Consider the following 22685-nt stretch of genomic DNA (forward strand, 5'->3'; position numbering starts at 1 on the left):
GTGGTTTTGTTGTAGCCGGAAGATGATTTCAAGTTAGCTCGCTAGCTAGTTTTAATATAACTTCTTACGTATTGTAATAGGTTAATCGGGTTGGTTTTAATAATCGCTGACAATATAAACTATGCTATTGTACTCCTAAGGCGTATCTGAGGCTGGTGGTGTATTTCTTTTATATGATGGTGTAGTCAGCTAACCAGTAGCTTAGTAACAAGGTGCAGCATGAAACCAGTAATAATGAGGTAAGGTGTTACTACACGTTTATAATTGAACTCACACTGAAATCTCACCGTTTCTCCAAGCAGAGCAACATTTACCAAGACTGCACAGCATTCAAAACTACGTAGTTAACATGAGCTAATAATATACTCCTCTGGCAGTCTGTAGTGCACCTGCTACAACTAATGCGGTCTAAAAAAACACTGACAATGCTGGTTTATGCCCAAACAAGTTTTAGAGTCGTTGTTAATTCATCTTAACTTTGTGATGCTGCTTTTGTAATATTTAGGCTCTTAGAACATTTTAATACAAATAAGTCTTTAATATGACCATGAAGTTGGCTCAAACAGTTTCCAGTTCTGTCCTATAATGGAGGTATGGTGTATACCAAGGCTGTTTTATTAGACTGCTTTAGCTCTAAAGTACGGATCGAGCAATACTGATACCATACTGACTCAAATAGCTTGATTAGGTTAGTGACAATAGGGCCGATCTGTTCAATTCAAATCTATGTTTATGTACTAAACACATTATATACTGGAATTTTATTTAATTCCTGTTTAAGTTCTGACCAATTTGCTGCTGAATTTAAATGACGAATTATAATAATAAACAGACATGCAGTAAATGTATATGTATTTATTGGTTACATTTTGTTTTACAAAGTCAGGAAAGCCATGTTTAAGTAGAGTCTGATGTTGCCTTACACACAAAATAATTACCCCAGTGCCTTCCACACAGTGAGCCATACAGCCTATTGATTAAACAGTGGAATCAGGTCGGTACTCTGTATCAGCCGGTACCCAAAGTCCAGGTATTGAAATTGGTATTGGGACTGAAAAATGAAGCCTGGTTCATCTTTAGCCAAGACAACTGTAATAGCTTTAGCTAAGTGTACCTTATTAACTGGCAAGGCAACTGAGTGTATTTTAATATAATGTATATCTACATGTATACAGTAACTAACTTTTTTTTTAAATGCAACTATTTTGGTAATCATTTTAAACATTTTCTTAAATATTTGTTGCTTTTTTGTCTTTTGTCATCGTAAACAGAATGCACTATTGTTTTCAGCAAAATTTAGAGATGTCAGTTTGGGCTTCAGGTAACAGTGATGAACATTTCTTCCTCATTTGTGGCATATTATTGGCCAAAATCAGTTTAGTTTACAAGAAAATTATCGTCATATTCTTAAAATTATGTAGTTGCGGCTCCTAATAAAACAAAATCTGATCTTTCTCTTGACCCCATGTAGGCACTGTGTTCTCCATGGACCTAGTGGATCATGTCTCTGATCCTGTTTGCCTTCGTGGTTCGTGTCAGGGATGGACTCCCCCTGTCGGCCTCCACAGACTTTGAACACAACCGAGAGCTCCAGGAGAGGAAGCAGCAGCTCAGGACCGTCAGCAAGGCACTGGCCCGCCTCCCTGACAGAGGGACCATCAAGGGCCAGGAGCTCAACATATAGTAAGGATTCAGGAAGAAAAGCAGCAGCAGACTGTCTGTAATGACAAAACGACATAGCACACAGTCTAAAGCGACTCAGTGTGCATTTGATTTTGTGATGCTAAAGCCAGACAGCATGTTGTCCATTTTATCACAGGGGCATCCATGCCACGCTGTGTCAGGCTGTTTGTTTACTAAACACCTTTTCTGCTCTCACCTGTTCAGCTTCGTCTCTTCAGAGGGTGTATCCTTCATGACCGTGTGCCACTGCAGCCTCCCTGTTGCTAAGGCCTTCTGCTTCCTGGAAGATCTGCGATGGGAGTTCACAACATGCTTCAATAGCACTGTTGTTGCCTTGGCAGCCAGGCCATATCCATTTTTGGAATTTGGTGAGTAGGAAGAGAAATATTCAGATTTGCTTTTGATTATTTGAGAGTGCAAAGGATTAAAAATGTAATGTTGGATGACAAACAAAGCTCCTGTGTTTTGATGCTTTAAGCTGAAAATAAGCACTTTGATTTATTCTAATGTTACGTTTGCTGCCAACTGACAGACAGCACCATTCAGAAGCTGAAGCAGCAGTACAACCAGAGCGGGGGTCCGGCCCTGGAGGTGACATTGGCAGAAGTCCAGGGGGATCTGAGGACCCATCCACCACAAGTAATTAACTTGGAAGAAGTGGAGCTCACCAACGGCACTGCAAATGGCCACATGGAGCAAGGTCCTGGATCTGGTAAGACCAGATACACAATACAGTGGTTTATTATTTCACATTTATGTGATGTAGTATTCTGTTTTATTATTATACACTATTTATGTGGTCATTTTTTCTGTTTAACAGGTCAGAATGTAAGACTTGAGCCTGTGTCCGTGTCAGGCATCCTCTCTCTGGTCCTAAATATCATGTGTGCTTCTTTGAACATAATCCGTGGTGTTCACCTCATAGAGTACACATTCCAGGTATTACAAATGCTTCAAATACATTTGAAAGGAATTCCAGCACATTGAGCTTCATAAGTTATGCTTTAATTTTTGATCTTAAACTTAATATTCAATTAAATATATTTTGTGTAATCCTCTATACTGATATCTGTAAACTAAATATTACAAGAAATTCAACCTGGATTTCTCCTTTTTCATGATTTATGGCATTGTAACTGTGTTTGACAGCACAAAAGAGATTTAAGAGTTCTCCAGGACTTTTATATTATATTGCTGTTAAAAGTAAAACCATAGTGGAAAAAACACCCTGAAACCTCTCTGGGTTCAGAGGGCTAAGAGAAAGAATGCTGTACTTTCACTTTCACATAACAAAGCCATTGGTTATGTTTAGTTGGGGATTTTATTTTGAAATGGTAAATGGGGTGCCCTTTTAAAGCGCTTTACACTACACACTACACTCATTCACCCATTTGCACACACATTCATACTGGTGGCCGAGCCTACCAGGGCACACTGGTGCCACCTGCCACCACTGGGAATGAACGCAGCACCCGGAGCAATTTGGGGTTCAGTATCTTGCTCAAGGATACTTCGACATGTAGGCTGCCATGGTCGGGGATCGAACCACCAACCTTCCGATCAGAAGACAACCTCTCTACCAATTGAGCCACAGCCACCCCTAAATAGTCATGTATAAGCTAACATTAATTATAGATATGTTAAGCTGGCAGAACTGGCTGCTGTGAATTAGCATTTTGCTGTGAAAGCAAAAGTTTAATAATGACATAGTCTGCACAAAACTGCAAAGTTGTCACTCTTTTGTGAATTCGCTTTAAAAGGAAATATGATGTGGACCGTCGTTTGAATGACAAATCACCATTTTTGTGTTTCTTTTCTGCACACAGGACGATTATGAAGGTATCTGGAATGTGGTGGCATTTCTTCTGGCGTTTGTCTGCTGTGTGCTCCAGGTAAATGAAGTCTGAATATTTATTGCAAACTGAAACTCCCCCCACGTCCGACTCACGTGAACGTCCTCTCTGTGTCCACAGTGCCACCTTTACCTGTTCCATTCAGCTCTGAAGAAGTTCAAGTCCCTCACTCTGCTGATTGTGATCGTCCTATGCAACCTCTACCTGCTCGGCATGAGGAACGTGTGGCAGCTCGTCTTCCACATCACAGTCGCCTCCCTGTCCACCCTCCTCATCCTCACCCGCAAACTCCAAGACAGAAGCAGTGACTGCGGCGTCTGAGGAGCAGGAAGCAGAGGACACTTCACTGCCTCGCACAGCTCATTCAGCGCAGGTGAGAGCGACACAGAGGCAAACGGTTGGATGAGCTATGAAGATATCATGTCGATTTTTAACAAAAAACATATTCCAAAAGTTGCGTCATCATGGAAAAATTCTATTTACAAGTTAATATTTTCTTGTAGACAATATGTACTTGCACTTTGTGTACATTTTTTTCCAAGACTGTAAAGAGTACAGTGACATGCAGTTCTTTCTGGAACCGTAACAAATATTGACAGAAAAAGATTTGTTTTTGTTCCTAGAAACAAAATGTTGGTGCCATCCTGTCCAAAACAGTTTTTTGCAGAAAATGAAGGAGTTTTTTCAGTCACAATTGCTGACCAAAGTTTTTCATGTAGGAACAGTAATTTCATCTGTTGAAGCTGGTTATTTTTGTGATTTTGATGCATTTCTGCTCACAGTCAGCTCAGTATTATTATCTTTGTATAATCAGTTTTCAACTTTCATAAGTGACAGTTGGTGATTGTAATGGACATTAGATTTAATTGTATTTTAAAAACACTCTCACATGGTGGATTGGCAGACAGTTTACTAGTCCATCCTGCATTGGTGGTGGTGACATACTTAATTATTTAGCCTGGTTTGATTTAAGATCAGCGACAGTCAAGCAAAGCGGACAATGCAGCTATTTATTTTTCCCTTATTTGCTCATTAAGCTAACCTGATTCAAAGGTGTAAATGTGGGTAGTTTCATGCCTTACTGGGTGATAATACATGTTGACTTATGTACAGATTCACCAGAAAGTGCTCAGCTAGTCATTGCAAAGGTTTAAATGTAAGGGCTCCGTTATTTAATGGAAACTACAGTCAACACTGAGGGAATATTAGTCCTATAGTCATGTAAGGCATATTATCTTACTATTTTCAACACATTTTGTGATAAAAAAGGATCATTTTATCACATCAACTCCATTTAAAAAACAAATTTTGTACGATCAAAGACATATTTAGATATTTTAGTTTGCGCGTTTTTATCTTTTTCTACTGATCTCTGCATTATCGAAATGTAAACTGCGGGTAAGAATGAAGGCACTGATTTGATGGGTAAAATTTATTGAAAGTTGTTCGACAAAAATGTTTGACTGCACTATTAGGCGTAGATATTTTTGTGTTGGGTATGGAATATGTTCTTAATTGTATTGTGTATATCGGGTTCAGCTATTTATATCCAGATTTATGTTTACCTGGTTAATTTTTTTGTCTGGCTTCAGGGTTTATAACACCGATCCTAATCAGTAGATTATTATGAACATAGAAATCATATGGTTATAATCTATGTTTTAATATAGAACAGTAGTGCTGCTAAATAAATGGGCAAAGTCTTTTTTTTGTTATTGTTTTTAACATTTTGTCTATTTAGCCTCTTAGACATATTTTTTTCGTAGCTAAACAGTTGCACTAATGTTTGTTAAGCGAGGGATTTTAATTATTAGTTATAGTGTTCATCAAACAAGTAGCATTGTGGCATTGTGTCCTTTTTGTCAGACTATTTGATTAAGAAAGTAAGAATTTTAAAGGAAAACAAGAAGGTTGCATCTCATCAGACAATCCAAACATCCTTCACAATAGTGTACAAATATTTAAAAAGTCACTTTCAGCTTGTAGTTCACAATAATGGAAACTCAACTTTTTTCACTAGAAACACAAAAAGTAGCATAGCCGCACATAACACAGTTGAGCCTCTTATTAATAAGTTTAATTTTATTCTCAAAAAGCTGTGGAGTGCCATTTAAATAAATGAAATAATATGCCTATGAAATAAACACAAATATGTATATTAAATAACTCTTGAAATAAATGATAATAAATTATTATTTACATTTATTATGTGTATTGTAAATATACATATGAGTCAACATATTACAGTAAATAAATAGTTTATTATTTTAAAAAATGTTTCAAAGGATTACTTTTAATCATTTGAGGCACATTTTATTACATAAGACTTTTATATATTTCATAGGCTTATTTATTTAATTAATAATGACATAATAAATGGCATTCCATAAGTAGGTTGCGCTATCTGTGTAAGAATTAAGAGTGGTTTTGTGACTTTATTATTTTTGGTGTGTTCAACTATATGACAGAGGAGGTTTTCTTAGACAGGGTCAATTTAGAAATTTTCTGTGGTGGACTTTGATGAAGCTGAAATATTTTTGATACAAAGGAGGTTTAACGGACTCACCATTTCCACTATAGCTTACAAGTTGTTGACCAAATGAATCGTAAAATAATGTTGACGCCAATGTTCTCAAGGTGTGGAACCAAATAATGCAGGGGATATTTTAACACTTGAAATGGAAATGAAGGAAAACTTTGTTAATTAAGAACAGTTTATAGCATACAGTAAAAAAAAATAGCTGTACAACTGAAACACATGGCAGCCTTCTCTTAGTCGTTTGTTTTTATCAACATATGAAGTCTTAAGTCTGAGCTGAATACAGGAAACGGTTCATTCAGGACATTATAGTTATCTTGTTCAACACAAAAAACTGTCAGAATCTATTGTGTCTAATTAGAGTAAAATTAGGTTATGAGGTTGATTCAGTGGTTTTTGTGGCTGCAACCTGTTAATAATAGTGGGAAGTAATGTAACAATGTCATTCATTGTAACTGCCAAATACACTTGTGATTACAGGGCTTTATTTTCTCCTGCTGTGGTAAAACTGACATTTCATTAATAAATAGTGTCTTTTTTTTCCATTTGTTGATCTTTGATTTGTGTGTCCAAGAAATCAGCATCACATCCATATTCAGCAGTGATCAGACAATAGAAAGAAAATTTGATTACCTTCATTATTTGGCAACTTTCTAAATGCTTTATCGAGTAGCAAGAGGAGAATAGACGCTGACGTGAAGCAGTCCCTCATTCTTCGGTACCTGCTGTTATTTCCCTTTTCACAATTCATTTTAGCTGAATGTCACAATTCCCCTGAGTTGATTAAAGGGGTTATTCAGAGTACCTGTTGTGCAGGGTGTGGAATCCAGCTCCTAATTAAGAATTGAAAGCAGCCCTTCAATGAGGCTGTGAGTAGTGCTGAAAAGCAGTGGGGGACCATCTGATCCTTCCTTGACTAAATGCAGGCGTCATTTAAGCAGCCTGGAATTTTTTTCAGCAGTCTGTAACTTAATGTTAACACCTTTGCATTAACTCTAACCTGCTCCAAGGCAGAACCCACAATATATTTATTGTTTTTGGACATTTACATCCAATGTGTAGACAATAGACAAACTTTTATCAAAAGTAACCATTACAAAGGCAACAACAAGATAAGACAACAACATATAAATTGAAAATCATCAAAATAGAAAAAAGTAACATAACACTTTGAGCAGGAGCAATGTCTTGGAAATTGCATGTAGTCACATTTGTTTTACAAGGTATTTTAAGGCAGACCACCGGTGAACACTGTCTATGACTCTGTTCTGTGTAACTGTTAATTTATCAGTCTGTTTACATAATTATGCACCACACACTTATACATGTCTACACACATACGTACGAATGTAACCATAAACACATACTTAGACATATCTGTTCATACCCATAAATCCATATACAAGTTGTGCCACATTTGGCTACAGATCAGATCTATTGCGGATTTCAGTGTTATTAATTAGTTCTGCTTCCCTACAGATAACCTGATCCCTGCAGGCTTTGTTCTGTTCCCCGGTTTATTGAAACCTATTCATACAGATTTCTTTATCATTGAAGAAGCATTTGTTAATCATCCAAGATGCAAAACAGAGACATTCAATTAGAAATGGAGAGGCATTTTTTAAATTATTGTTAAAAATGTGGGTCATTTTCATTTCGAAAGCTCTTGTGTGTTTTTTTTAACATCAAGTAAATATATATTTTTGTATATTCTGTGTTTGGGAACTGGTCCTCAGGCTTATTCCCAATCTGGGGAAGCAGAACCACAAAAGATAAGACTAAAACTATATATAACACTAAATGTAAATCAAGTGATGTATTTTTCCAATATAACACCAGATGGAGTCCTTTCACAATTTACTACTCTTCATTCAAGTCTGTGTCGGTGGAGACTTTTGCTCTCGTTCGATATGATGACATTTATAAATAGTGTGCTACAGCCTTCACCCAAAGTTTATTTACATTAGGCTACAGGCAAAATAACTCTTATGGATAGAAGTGTCCTGTAGCCCCAGAGAAGAGGCCTTTAGTTGTGATTATTGACAGAGTCAAGCCTGACAGGAGAGGTCGCAAAAGGTGGGAGTTAAATACAGAGGATACTTTACTGTTCTGTTAGGTGGCACATTTCAGCAAGAGTGGAAATAATTCAGCCGTTCCCCTGAGAACTGCCAACCCTGATTTACATAGGTCACATTGATGTTCAAACAGCTAGAACAGTGTTTTCAAGTATATAATTGTATTCCTTTTCCACACAGTGAATCAACTATAAGTATTATGTATTCAGACAAACATGGATGCACTATTTAATGGGTCAGGGGTCTGATCTTTACCTGCAAAATGTCATCAATGAAAAGCAGCAAAACAACCAAAAAGACACTAAGCATCGTCATAGAGACTCAAAATAACCCCAAAGAGACACAATACCATAGAGAGATGTGTAAGGACTACAAAGAGACACAAAACAACAACAAAAATAGGCTTAACAACTATAAAGTCTGTGTCTTGCTCAGTGGTGGAATGTAACTATGTACTGTACATTTACTTAAGTACTATACTTATGTACAATTTTGAGGCACGTGTACTTTACTTGAGTATTTCCATTTTTATGTAACTTTATACTTCTACTCCACTACATTTTGAGGCAAATAATGAACTTTTTACTCCACTTCATTTCGCTGCCAGCTTTAGTTATTTTTCAGGTTGAGATTTAACATAAAAAACATGATAAATTTAAAGTGATTGTGAAAGTGAAAATTTAACCTCATTGCGGTGTATTAGGTAGTTAAAATTAGCCCTATATTTACAAAATGAAAATGCTGCTTACATGAATGCATCAATACAAAAAATGTAATAATATATATAACAATCTGAGTGGGGGCATTCTGCATAACGTGTACTTTTACATAAGAAATCTTCTAAGAGATGTGAAAACTGTTTCCACCACTGGTCTTGCTCCTACGTAGAAGAGGACGTGGGTCCCTTTGCATGCCTCATTATCCTCCCATGCAGAAAATGAACTGTGCTCTCATTTGATTATAACAAGCATTTTGCCTAAAGAGAATTTGAGTAGCACTTTAATTTACTTATATATATTGCTACATTTTTATGAAACAAACTGCTGCTGTTGCCTACTCGTAGAACAAACACTGTTAGAGAAGCCTTTGGAGTGCAAACTTTTTCCACAGGCTGTTATACTGCAGACACTTCAGAAGGACAAGTGTGTTTCCTGTGCCGACCTTTCAGGTAAATCTCTTGCACATCAAAAGATTGACTTGGGCTTTGATGAAAGATACAATAAAGGAGACATCTTTTCAATCTTTTGTGAAGTGGTAGTGTCAGACATGTTCTGTTATAACAGTAAAAAGTAGAGGACACAACCTTGGCGGTGTTGCACAAGTTTTGATAAAATATAAATAAAGTACTTTATGTCTGTTCTTTTCTTTTATACAGGGCTTTTTTTGAGTCATAGCATCATCTCTAGTCCTGATTAAGGCATCTGCATGGAGCTAAGTGACAAGAATGTTGTAATATTGGTAATCCAGTTTTAATCCTCCTCACGTCAATAGAGGAGGTCTCATACTGAAGCATCCATTGAACGTTCACGACCTTTGACCTTATATGCCTCAACACAATTCCGATAATGTCACAAATAAGCTTCAGTTTAATTTCTGGAGGTGCCGAACACTTCCATAAATATCTGGCTCATTCTCTCTGTTGCCACTTTTATTATCGGACATTGACGTCACTGTGTCATTAGCTGTAAATCATGCAATGTTTTGTCAGCATTCTCATGCATATTTAAGAAGGAAATTTGAGGTTGCAACCAAGAAGCAGAGCTCTTAGTGCCCTTATATTGTTTATCCACAGTGCCATATCACTCCTGCTTCAATTCGTCAAAATTAAGCTTCAGTGATCCTCATTTGCAGGGATGAACCTCTTTATCCTAATTGGCAGGAGCTCCTGGTGTTAAGAAGCTGCCCTCTTTCCCTCAACAAATAAGCTTAACAGCATGGGTGGTCCTGCTGAAATGTTTATAGCCCACATTTCTCTCGCTCACAGACAAGTGCCTCCTCTGCTTCTACATATTCACCGAACAGCAGCACGGCTGTTGCTTTTTAGAAATGTTTGCCTTATCAGCTCTGGGTAATAACAACAAATGCCTTTCACAGATGATTTAAGAGTGTTTGCTACCTGATTCTATTTCCACTTTACTGTAGATATGATATAATGTTTCTTAATAACCATCGAATATGACGGTAACTGTGCACATATACTCACAGTAGGCTATTTCCTGTCTCTGTGCTATTTATTGTCACTGACTGACATTTGCTGACAGGCGTTAAATCTCCATCCATGTCAGTGTAACATGTGGCAATAGCTGACCTGTGCTTGTATAAGCACACCTTGGTTAGCCGTGGAAAGATTGTGAAATCTTATTCAAAAAATAAAAGTGTGGATATTCAATACAAATTAATAAAAATCACGACATATTGGCATGGTAACATTTGATAACTGAGTTACAACAGACACTACTTAAACTGGTTAGCAAGCAATAACTATTAGTAATAGATTAAAGGAAAATAGAAAGCTAAAAATAATGTATAATTGTATAAACGGTTTAAAAATAGTTTAAAATAGTTAAAAATTAGTTAGCTAGTTGAAAGTAATGAAAGTTAAATAATTAGCTAGAAGTAGCGTTGCCAAGTCCCCAAAAAATAAATAAGGGACACCTCATTGGCAGGGCCGTCCGACCCGATTGCCTTCACCCATCCTGGGGTGTTTACATTTTTTAGCCCCTTTTTTGTGAGTGAAATGATTTTTTAGCAATTTACTTGAACCTGAATTGAATTAGATGCATATTTCTGTGTGACATGAATACATGGAAAACAAATTTCTATCTAGCAATTAACTTTATACAAAATAACAATTAGGCCCTGTTCTTCAAAGATGTAGTGGAGTTTGCTGATAACTGATAATTTAATCCTTTTGTTGGCTTTTAGAAATGCAGCATGTATGCAATTGAATGGCCATTTTGGAAGATTATGGCATTCCATAATTCCAAATTGGTTCAGTAAAAAGGCATGAAACTCATGTCATGAACACATGGGGACTTGGTCTTCAAGAATGCACTGGAGTTTGCTGATAATAATTTGATGTACTTATTTTATTGGAGCAGCATGAATACAATTGAATGGCTATTTTGGAGTCATGAAGCTACGGTCTACCGTAAAGTGCAATGCAATTGTGCACTAAGATTGTGTAGAAAAAAAGTGCAGATGGCGTGACCGCAGTACTGGAAGCATGTTGCTTCAGATCAGTCAGTCCACCATGGGCTACGGAAAAAGAGCGCCGCCACACCGTGCAGTCCGCTTTATAGGTGTTATAGGTGTATAGGTGTAAGTTTACATATAAAGCGCCCTGTTATTCATTTTTCATTGGCATTTACTGACCATTTTTTGACTGTCACAGTAATACGAGACAAAGTGCGTCCCTTTTCACGTCACTACGGTACGGGTGCTTTTGTTTCTAAATACGGTTTGTTTCTAAAGACGGTTGCCAACTGTCAAGGGACGGTTGGCAACCCTAGCTAGAAGTTGTGGCTAGTTATGGGTAAATAGGTGAAAGAGTTAGCTGAAAGAGTTAGCCAATAGAAAAATGTTAAAGAAACTTAATTCAAAGAAATAGTACAATTAATCTTAATATTTACTTAGTACACGTTGGTTGAATAGAAATTAACGGATGGATGTAATAGCTAAAGCCGAAGCCTATTAAATGGACTATGGATAAATGGTTGAAATAGCTTAAACTAATGGAACTCTGACTAGCAAGATAGCATTTAGTAAGCTAGCTAAGAGCACTGGTTGAAATAGCTAAATAAGTGGTTTGACGGTTTAAAAAGCAGTAAATTGTTGGAGTAATAGATAAATGGTTAGTTACATTAAGTAAACATGGATAAATTAAAGAGGCCGCTGTGGTGAATAGCAAGTTAACATGTTGGCTAGTTTAGTAGGCCTACTGGTATGGATGAATTGTTGAAAAAGCTAAAGGTAATAAATTATTGAAATACACAAAAAAAGAGGCTTATGGGACAGTAAAACGGCTACAAACATTAACATTTGATTGCTGAGTAGTTGCAAATTGACAGTTTATTTGCCACAACATAAAATAAAAACTGACATAAACATTGACAGTTCAACTGAATCAAAACACTATCCACTTTAATAACATTATACATTAAAAAGGTTGGGAACTACTGCTCCATGGTTAACCTGAAATAAGACCGTGAAAACTGCAGAAGCCCACCAAAACAACCTTGTTCTAAAGGTTATATCTCTTTTCTGATATTTTAATGTAATGGAAGTCTTTGGGGGACTCCGAGACTGTATGAAATTACTTTGAGCCAGAGAAGATTTAATCAAGGTGAGTCATTCTGGCACCCACTCGTATCTATTCATCTTTGTCTTGGGTCCAGTGCCCATGCCACATGTCAGCCGCCTGCACTTTAGCATTTTCCATTAATTTTGGCACATTATTCATATCTGATTTCCTGGAGTCATGACTGTAGCAGCTTCCCTGAGGAGGTCTCCAATATCAGAAATATATCTCTCTCTTCTTCACCAGTGGGTGTGAACTGATGAACCAGAAGAAATTAGTGGGCTAAGTGACAGGGTGGCGAACAAAGAGAGTTTCTTACACATCCAGCAGATACAGAGCAACTTAAGCATTTATTTGGAGTCGTGCAAATGTCTTTCCAATATTCACTCCATCTTTGTTCTGTTTTTCTCTCCAACTGAGGGATATAACTCATTTTAGCTCCAAAAGACAATTGCTAACTGCTGTTGCCATTTATTGCTGGGTAGGTAGGTTTTTCTCCCGTTAAATGTCTGGCAGCAATGCTAATGAGACTTGACATTAGAGTTATGGGATGGAAAGCCCAAACAACGAGTTAAAGCTAGTTATACACTAGCTGACACTGAGCTGGATGGTAATTGTTGGTGGGTAATTTGTAGTAATTTGACCTATCTTTAAAAAATGTATTATAGCAGCTTTAAAGTGATTAAACCATGGATTTTCAAGTTTGCTGAAAAGAACCATTTTTTTAAAATCCAGAAACCTTTACATTTCTGCATTGTTGAACCTTTTAGATTTCCATTGTGTGCTTTCATAAGTGTTGCAGAAATAATGGCTAAGCTTTAACATTCACACCATCTGTGAGGTTTTGATTCCCTGTCTGGTACTCAGGACCTAAAGGCTTTACAGCTTGTCCTGTATGCTTATTAGGATGTTCAACAATTCATAAACCCAGAGTCTTTGATGTTCCCATGCTCACTGGCTCAACTCAACCAATGCATGAAATCACAAACCAAAGACAAATCAAATCATAAACTGACACAAGTCTTCTGCTTTCTTCGGCCATCTCTCAACAGTACAAAGTTTTTTCTTCCTAAAGGGGGATTTTCTGCTACTAGAGTAGTGAGAATAATTGAACAAGGGGCAGAGCAGCATAATCCTGTTGTCCTCTATTAGTTGTTAAGAAAACAATCTAATAACAATTTCATCTAAGCTGTTCTGGAGCTCTCACTTACTTTCCTTTTACAATATTTCCAATCCAAACCTTTTAACGTGACCTGGCATTATGTTTATTGTTAACGTATGGCAAAGTCTGCATTGAGAGGAGGTCAGGGTGGATGGACAGGTCGAATACAACACCCAGGAGACCACTGTGTATTGGAATATTTCTATAATACACAATGATCTTTTACAAAACCTAACCAAGTCATTTGTTGCCTAACCTAACCAAACTGTGACCAGTTCACAACGTTAACCACATTTAAAACTGTGATCGTAATTAGAGAGAAAATATGTATATTTCTTGAAACATTAGTGAGGAAGAAGATCTATTGCAGGTTAACGTAATTCTTAGGAGACAGGGTGGTTTAATGTAAGACATTTTAAAAAAGTTTTTGGTGTTTGCATGTTCTCCCCATGTCTTCCGGCAATGTGTAAGATACTTGCTGATACCTGTTTGTATATAAACTTTGGCAAAGACTTTGATTTGATCAAAAAGCATTTCACACAGTTCCTGTTGAGCTGTGCTGTTTCATTTCCCTGTTCTGATGTTCAAAGTAACACCCCCACCCCATATATATTTAAAGAAAAAGCTGCAATCATTCAATTGATTTATTGCTTTTCATTTCAACCAAGTCTCCCACCATGTATGAAAGTTAGACTCAGAGATAATCTAAAATTGGCTCTGCTATCAGTCCAACAGGAACCGTTCCTTTGAGGGCTATCTGTAAAGCTGCCACCCAGGAACATTCTATATTGGATAAAAGTAAATTCAAGGTTTTTTTCACAAGACTGTTCATTTTATTACTCAAGTACATTTTTAAATACATCTTTTTTTCAGTGAAATACAGTGGAAACTAATGGATTACTCTATTAGACTTGTACCACTTATATTAATTGCGAGACAGCCACATTGGGTTTTCAAATTGTATAAAGCCTCTGCCATACACAACATAGGTCTGATTGCTTCTGTACAACACACACCACCAGCTTCCAAACCCCATGGGATAATTCTCCCAGTCAAACCAGCCCAGACCTAAATACAATGCACTCACTTCACCCAGACGACACAACATGCTTTAAATACTACATGAGTCATTTTTCCCCCAAACTAAATTATGTATTTATGTCAAAAGTGAGATCAAGCATCCTGTCATTGTACAAATGTGTGGAACAATTTCCCAAGCTTGTTTACACCTTGGTGAAACATGAATCTGAGAGTGTAATACTTTCTTCCTTGGTGTGTGCTGGCAGTGACGGATAACTTTACATACTGAATGTAAGTGCATACGTTAGAAGAATGGCTTTCTAATAAACTGTGGTGTGCATAAATCATGACTGAGTGTGCCTTGCAAATCAAGATGAAAGAGCGGCATAACAACAATGCACTGTTAGGACCGTGGAAATGAAGGGAAATGGCATCTCTTTGAAGCTGTGTTAATTGATTGATTTGTTTTTTCAAGAACAAGCTTGTTTTTGCAGAACAAACTAAAATAAACTGTTAAAATTATGCCATATAGATTTGTTATGTGTTCGCCAACAGTAGTTCATTTATACATCCAGGAGACTCGGAGCAACAATAGCGTTCATATGGAGTTGTGCTCCTGTCCACATGATGAAAAATTGCTTTGGGCCTCCTCCAACTCCTGAAGGAAATATATGACTGCTAAATTTCCCACTGAACCAAAACAGTAAAGCCTCGGGTCATGAAACTAAAAAAATTAGTTGAAAACCGCTGAAACACTGTAGAACTGGAGGGAACTGCACAGTTGGTGATAACTAGATGAACTTCACCTAAAAACATTTCGTCCATGCAAGCACCTTATGACAATCTATATTCATATTCATTGTTAGGGGGCATCCTCTGGTGGTTGTTATAATTATGATGGCAACTTAAGATAGAAGTGGGGCTTTGGGGCGCAAAGAAACACATTTACCCAGGGGACCACTGTTCATGTCCCCAGTAAAGGTTAATATTGTTACTTTAGGTTACGCATTAAGTTAACTTGTATGCGTAGCTACCTCACATTCTACGTCACTTTTTACATCAGCTATGTGACTACCTCACATCTGGGAGTTTTATGCTAGGCTATATTTTCGTACATTTAGGTGTGACGATGCGATGAAGTCCTCCTGGGTTGTATTATACCCCTTTTTGACCAACACAAACCTAGTTATTTTGCTGGGCTGGTGCTGGTTCGCAGTGGGTTCCACTTGCAAACCGTGTCAGAACCTGTTTGCTTTTCCACAGGCCAGAGAGCCACATCATTGTATATATTTTCGCTCTCTCAGCAAGTATATTAACAACAATGGCGGACTACATCGTCTTTTTACAAATGTTGCTACTGGCTTTGCGAGTCTACATTAGCATCCAAACACAACTTTTTTCATCTTAATTGCTATGGACGGTGATTACATTCTTATTAACACTGAATGTAAGATGTTGATGTTAGCCTTTGTTGTCCAAAAACGATAGCCCCCAAAGGCTAGCCTGCTAATGCTAGCCAGTATCCTTGCTCTTAATGGCTTTTTTCAACGTTATTTTTTCATATAAAAAGGTTGATTTGTGCAACTTTAATGTCTTTAATTTTACAGTAAATTACAATAAAAATAGGACTACAGCAAGCCTGGGATGTTACAAGATGCCATCAATGAATTGATGAGCAGTAGCATAAGAGCTTAAAAACGTCAGTCTGACAGATACAAACTCAGCAAATATCTATGTCGTACAGTGTATCTCTCTACTGATTTCAAGCTATTGCAATGATCATATCTTTGCTTTGTGTGGAAGAGGATTAGGGCCTTTTTTGAAAAAGTTGACATTCTCGTCATTACGTCTTTTTTCTATAAATATAAAGTTTAGACCATGATACTTTTTTACTTCATACCTATCATCTCTATGAATGTATAATACTATTTCTTTACATTGTACTAAAACAAACTGCAGTGTATTTCCAGTAAAACTGTAGTTTGCCCATACGTTGCAGTTCTGGCGGGTCAGTCCAGGGTCATCTTGTTCTTTTACACCAGCTGGCATCGTTCAGCACTGTTTGGCATGGTAATGTGTAAACTGTCTGCAAAGTTCAAGGTAATACAGTTTTGGTTTTACATTCTCTGTTATATGCAAATTAAAAGATCAACTCTGAGGCCCACACCCTCTCTGAAACTCTCTGTGGAGAAGAGAAGAAAGTCAAGCTTTTGTCCTCTTACAGTACAATCTTTAAAGGATCTCACTGTTGTGAATTACAACCAGGCACTGGAGCAAATCCTGAGCAAAGAGTTCATGAAATCATTGATATACAGTGGCATATTCCTGCAGCTCCGCCTCTGAAAAGTGGGTAAAACCTCTGATGTTCATCAGCATGACTCGCGGCCACAGATCAGATCAGATCAGATCAGACAGCTTCTCTTTAAATCAGGACTCAGCGAGTCAGAGACAATCAAAGCAGCCTCTTAGCCGTTTGGACAGAGCTCACTTGTTTGCTCAAATCACTTGCCTTTCCAAATGTTGCTTTATTTATCACATGAATATTTAACCTGTGTCATGAATATTGAAAGTTGCTTAAAGGCAAGACACCTGTCTCACATTTTAAGAGTCAACAGGAATCTAAAAATAACTTCATCCATCTTCTTTCTTGTCTGTTGCCCACTGACAGGGAAGAAAAATAAAACATATTTTGAAGCTATCTGGATCTAAATCAATGCATCATATGGAACAATAAAGCACATTTGTATCCATTTGATGAGCACATTTTAACACATGGCCCCTCAGGGTTTATGTTTTTAATATATCGTTTTAATATTTCATGCAGCAACCTCCTAGGCTGAAAATCCCTCTATTCACAATCATCCCTATGAATAGTTACATCCTATTATATGCATGCTCATTTCCACTTCATGGACAGAGCTAATGAAACATTAGACCTTAGAGCGGCTGATCTGTGAAACCAGGCAAGGCATGGTGTGCCCGTTAATCTTTTTTTTTTTATTATGGCAAACAGCTTTTTGCCTTGGCTGCTCTTCTTCATGGAGCTGAGCACAGCAAGAGGTCCGCTGAGCTCAAAGGCAGCGAGGGAAACAATAAACCTGAGGGACAACAGATGGATTAACTCAAATAGCTGGAGTTTCATTACACCAAAGCAAACTCAGCGGGTCAGTGGTACCTGTCAAATATTGTAACTCAGGTGCAAGTGGCACGGGGAGGCACTGGAGCGAGAGTTGCTTTGATTTCTGAGTGCTTGGAGAATAATTCAGATCCTTTTACACAGTGGATGGAAAAGTACTGAGAACTGAGAAGAAGTAGAAATTGCTCAGTATAGTATATTCTACTGAAGTCTGTGAAAGTCGTCCATTTAAAGTTCTACTGGAGTATGAGCAGAAGAATGGGCTAAAAGTGTTAAAAATAAAAGTGCTCATTATGTTAAATGGTATCATACTGTATATAGTGATGTTTTTATTATAACAGCTTTTTAATGTTCTAGCTAAATCACGCACAGTGCATCATATTTATTAAACTGATCATGTATTGTATAAGTATGTGCTTCTTACTATAAGTATATAAGGGGTTTATATTTTTTCCTACTGTATTATGCTAATGTGGCAGCCAGTATTAAATGACTCTGGGTTTACACACACACACACACACACAAAATGTTATTTTTTTGTAGTATATTTAAGTTTGTATTGTTCAATTGTCATACTTTTATTGTAAACTTGGAATTTAATTTCAATAAACATTTGATTGCAAAAAATAGAAATAAACTGATCATATGTTTTGGTTGTAAAATCCTATTCTGAAAAGTAACTATATAAATAAGATCTAAATATGAGAAGAGGAGCTGTACACCTCCCAAGTTTAATATTTACTTCCTATCATTGACTTCTGACTGAATTAATGTGAACTATGTTGAATTGGTCATAGTAGTTTTATTGAGCTGAGATCTAAAGCCCTTCAAAGAAGTATTTCAAGATTTTCCTTTGCTGTTTAAGGGCACTTCTTTACCAGCAGTAATTTACTGTGATAATTCATCCCTGAGTGTTTCGAACCCTGTGAACTGTTACAAACACAGTATGTGCTGCTGTCTGATGATATTACACATTCATTAAGCCGTTAACTGTCTGTTTGCATATTGACGGTGCAAACATCTGATCACGTCGTCTTCAGAGTGTATTTGAGGAAGCATCAGCTGCAAAAATTAATATTTTAAATAAAGACCTGATTTTTTTTCCTTCCCACTAACAAGGATTATAATATTTGCATGAACAACTTGAGTCTGAAGCTTAAGTGAGCATCTGTGGGAGTAAAATAATCAACTTCAGGGCATGCCCTTGTCAAGAAGCAGAGAGCACTTATGGAAATAAGCTTCAATTAGGCAACAATATGTTACATTTAGCAGGCAATGAGGACATTTAAACTGCTTATGGTGCAGGGAGACTTGACTCACTAATGATGAGAATTTCATCACAACAAAAGACTCTTAAAGCAACACAAGCAAAGTATGAAACAGTGTTACACCAGCTTGTATATTTCTAAATAATTCATTTCAACATGTTTGAGTGGAACAAAATTCTTTGGAAAGTTAGATTTCCTGCAAAGACAGGAGTCTCTACATACATTGTACAACAAAATCAATAATAATAATAATAATATATAAAAAACCTTTTATTACCCAAGACGTTACCTTGTGTGTACACAAATGTGAACTAAAGCTAATAAAGTACATACTTTACATCTGTAGCTTCATAATGGTATGCATTGCACCAGTGTTACACATTGCACAAACAAATCAAATATCAAATCTTAAATATACACAACACAATATCCAGTTTGCAAATAAACAAATCTATATTACACATGCTTCACCACTGAATACGTACTGTAAGTGCACATTTGAATGATTGTTGATATTATTATATCACTTTTTAATATTATCCCACTGATACAAAACAACCATGCTAGGTCACCGAAACACTAAAAGATAATATCTTCTGCACAGAATTTAAAATCACTGTATACTGGATTGCTTCTTCAGCACTGTACATGACTATTTACATTCACCATTATGAGAGGTACATTGGCAAATTCACACAATTACATTAACTGACAACAGAAAACAGGCACCAAACAATGTGGGAAATGCGTCTTTAAGGGAAACAGTTTGACATTTGGGGAAATATTCTTATTTGCTTTGTTGGAATCCATCGCAGATTGGTCAATACTATTCAGGACTACAAAAGAAAACCAGAATGCTTTGGATACCCAGAAAATGTCCCACTACCTACAGAGTCTGCATTCAGACACAGATTTCTGAGATGAGCTGGGAATTAGACCTCCATGAAGGATTACGTTGTTGATTTTTACTTGGCTGGCTAGTTAGCAAGCTAGCTTGGTAATCCACCACAGTAGCGCTGCAGATCATCCAATCACATGGACAGGTCCAGGTAAATACTAGCCAATTACATCACAGCAGGGCAGGACTAGGTGAAACAAATGTGGTAAAAAAACAAAAAAACAAAACATCTGTTTCAGCAGCTGGTTATCTTAGCTTAGCATAAACACTGGAAGCACGGGGGAAACAGCTCGGCTCAGTTTTGAACTTAACAAAATCCACCTACAAGCACATCAAAAGCTCAATAATTAACATTTTATATCTATTTCATAGGTCCAAATCACAGCACAACAGTACCAGCCAATCACAGCACAGTAGGACGGAGCTAGGGAAAACAAAAAAAACCTGGGAAGGAGAGAGCAGAGTGGTAACAATCATCTCATCAATTCAACTCAAAGTGTATATTTCCCGAAAATGCAATAAGCTTTTGTCACCAGCAAAACATCCCAAATGAAGGCCTTTAATCTTACATCATACTCTGCACTGATCCGACCCCTTTAACGGGCCACAGCTTGAGATGATGATTTCTTTTCTTCAGGTAAGGCTGGACCGTCTGCATGTTCCTTCTTGCATAAACATGCATGTGACTTTCAAGTCTAACGTTGTAAAGTGTACAGCACAATCACTGTGACAGGACCAGTCATCCTTGTCACCTCGCTTTGCTTTACAAACCGGCTCCACTGGACATGTCAGGTTCAAACTCTGCCAGTGGATAAGCTTAAACCTGACAAGTCAATGGAGATTTCAGGAGATATTTTTCCACAATAATAGACCAATCTACCAAAGCACCACCAGGAAAGCTTCTCTGTACAAGTCTGATGGCTGTTTTTCAGTGTAATGCAGTGCCTTTTATTGAGCTGTTATGCTGTGTCAAAGACTGCTTTACAAACAATCTTGTACGAGATCATTTCATGTCCTTGGCGAGGCTTTAAATCTCACATGTTGCAATAACATGAACGAACAACAATTACAGTTACATTACAGATACTGTAGCCACAATGCCACCAGTATGGCACAACAATCCAGCGTAATTAGTTTTCTTTACACTGTATATATGTCTGTACAATGTTAAATGACTCTTCCTCCGTAAATGTAAACATTCAAGGACTGAATTCCTTAAAGGCATTTCCTCTCCAGACAGAGCAGCCGGCAGTCGGTGAAGATTTGATTCAGAGTGTCACTAGAAAACACTGAGACCAGGCACTCGTCAGTGATTGGCACAGTGCCTTGAAAATAAAAGAAACAAAAGTATCACAGGGTCAGAATCACACAAAACAAGAAGGGTTGTACTGATAAAAAGGAATGCAAAGGGCAATCAGTCTCTTGTGAGAGTGATAGTGCAGAAAAGGGCATTTATCCTCCAAACCCATAATTGTGAATCAGCGTCACACCGTCAGTCGATCTGAAGTCTCATCTGGTCGGCATTTATGGAAAAAAAGCTCCCTGCTAGTAATCAGCCACTTCTGTCTTCCGACACAATGAGAAAAACATAAAATGTTGCCCTGTTTTATTCTTATTGGTCGCCTAAAAATACTTTAAAATGTACTTTCCATCACTGCTCACATTCAAATACACCCCCTTAATGCATTTTCAGGTGCTCTCCTTTGCCTGTGGTGTTGCTGCACACTTGGTAACATTATAGATAACGTGATATCCTGCGTCAGCTCCTTTTCTTCTAACGGCTGTGCCTTCACACCAGTCCTGTTCATTTGGAGCTGCAGGAAACCACTGAGTGATTTTTAATCAGCGTTTAATTCAATAAAATTGTTGCACTGCTGCTTCAGTTCACATTCAGATTCCCTCACCTAACCCCACTTATAAGTGACATTTTGCATCGCCTGGTGTCTGAGCACACATGGAACTTAATAATGATCGACCATATGAATGACAAAATAACCTGTACATGTGCACTGAATCATAAAATACAAAATGGTTCTCATTCAAATGTGCAAAAGCTGTGCTTGTGAAGCAATGCGCTTGTTTCTTTGTCACCTTTTTGTTTAAGAAGCATGAAGATTGAAAGCTGCTTGGAAGATGTCACACTTTTTTTTTCTTTTTCTGTCTTCTCATGACTCTCACACCCAAGCACAAAGAGTGCACTAATGAGGGAGTGTGTATTTCTTTTTCTGTCAGTTTGGCATCCGAGTATTTTGTACAGCAATATATAACACTGTTGGGTGAGTCATATGCTAGACAGGTCGTCGTGACAGGAGGATGAAGCCCGGCGTGTTTTGGGGCTGCAGCGTGTCAACATGGTGATCTGGGTGCTGAAATTGTTGCTGCTGCCGATAGACGGGTGTTGGTATTTGGTGTCAGAGCCCATATATCTCTGCAGGTGCCACCTCCGCCACTTCCTCTTGATCTCCCCTTGAACCTACAGTGGATTAGAACAATAACACATTTGATTAACTAGGCTGCTTTGTGTCATTTAACAGTATGTTGACGGAAATTCATTGAAAATATCGGTAATGCTTTATAATAAGGTCCTTAATAACCATTAATTAACAAGTAATAAGGCATTGTTCTCGCTTTAGATGCGGTAGTTGCAAAAAGCATAGTTAACTTATAGTTAACTTATAATAGATGAACAATAAAATATATTTTAATATCAATAAGCAAACAAAATAAGATTAATAAAGGCATGGCAAAGAC

The 22685-nt window shown here is 37.4% G+C and overlaps 2 protein-coding genes across 3 annotated transcripts in view; one reads left to right on the forward strand and one right to left on the reverse strand.

Annotated features, from left to right (window-relative positions):
- The first annotated feature begins 114 nt into the window (after window positions 1–114).
- On the forward strand, window positions 115–6618 carry sec22c (SEC22 homolog C, vesicle trafficking protein). The gene is made up of 7 exons (XM_059326547.1): window positions 115–239; window positions 1472–1683; window positions 1888–2051; window positions 2216–2395; window positions 2504–2622; window positions 3510–3575; window positions 3657–6618. Exons 2-7 carry the CDS (start codon window positions 1502–1504, stop codon window positions 3855–3857), a joined length of 912 nt encoding a protein of 303 aa, XP_059182530.1. The 5' UTR covers window positions 115–239; window positions 1472–1501; the 3' UTR covers window positions 3858–6618.
- A 12555-nt stretch (window positions 6619–19173) lies between these two features.
- vipr1b (vasoactive intestinal peptide receptor 1b) overlaps window positions 19174–22685 on the reverse strand; it is a 64556-nt gene continuing 61044 nt past the window's right edge. For both annotated transcript variants that reach the window (XM_059326953.1, XM_059326954.1), the window contains exon 13: window positions 19174–22407. In XM_059326953.1, the coding sequence (XP_059182936.1) occupies window positions 22216–22407 (192 nt within the window). In that variant the 3' untranslated portion in view covers window positions 19174–22215. The remainder of the gene's footprint in view (window positions 22408–22685) is intronic.

Source organism: Centropristis striata, chromosome 23 (assembly GCF_030273125.1).
Source record: "Centropristis striata isolate RG_2023a ecotype Rhode Island chromosome 23, C.striata_1.0, whole genome shotgun sequence".
Classification (NCBI taxonomy): Eukaryota; Metazoa; Chordata; class Actinopteri; order Perciformes; family Serranidae; genus Centropristis; species Centropristis striata.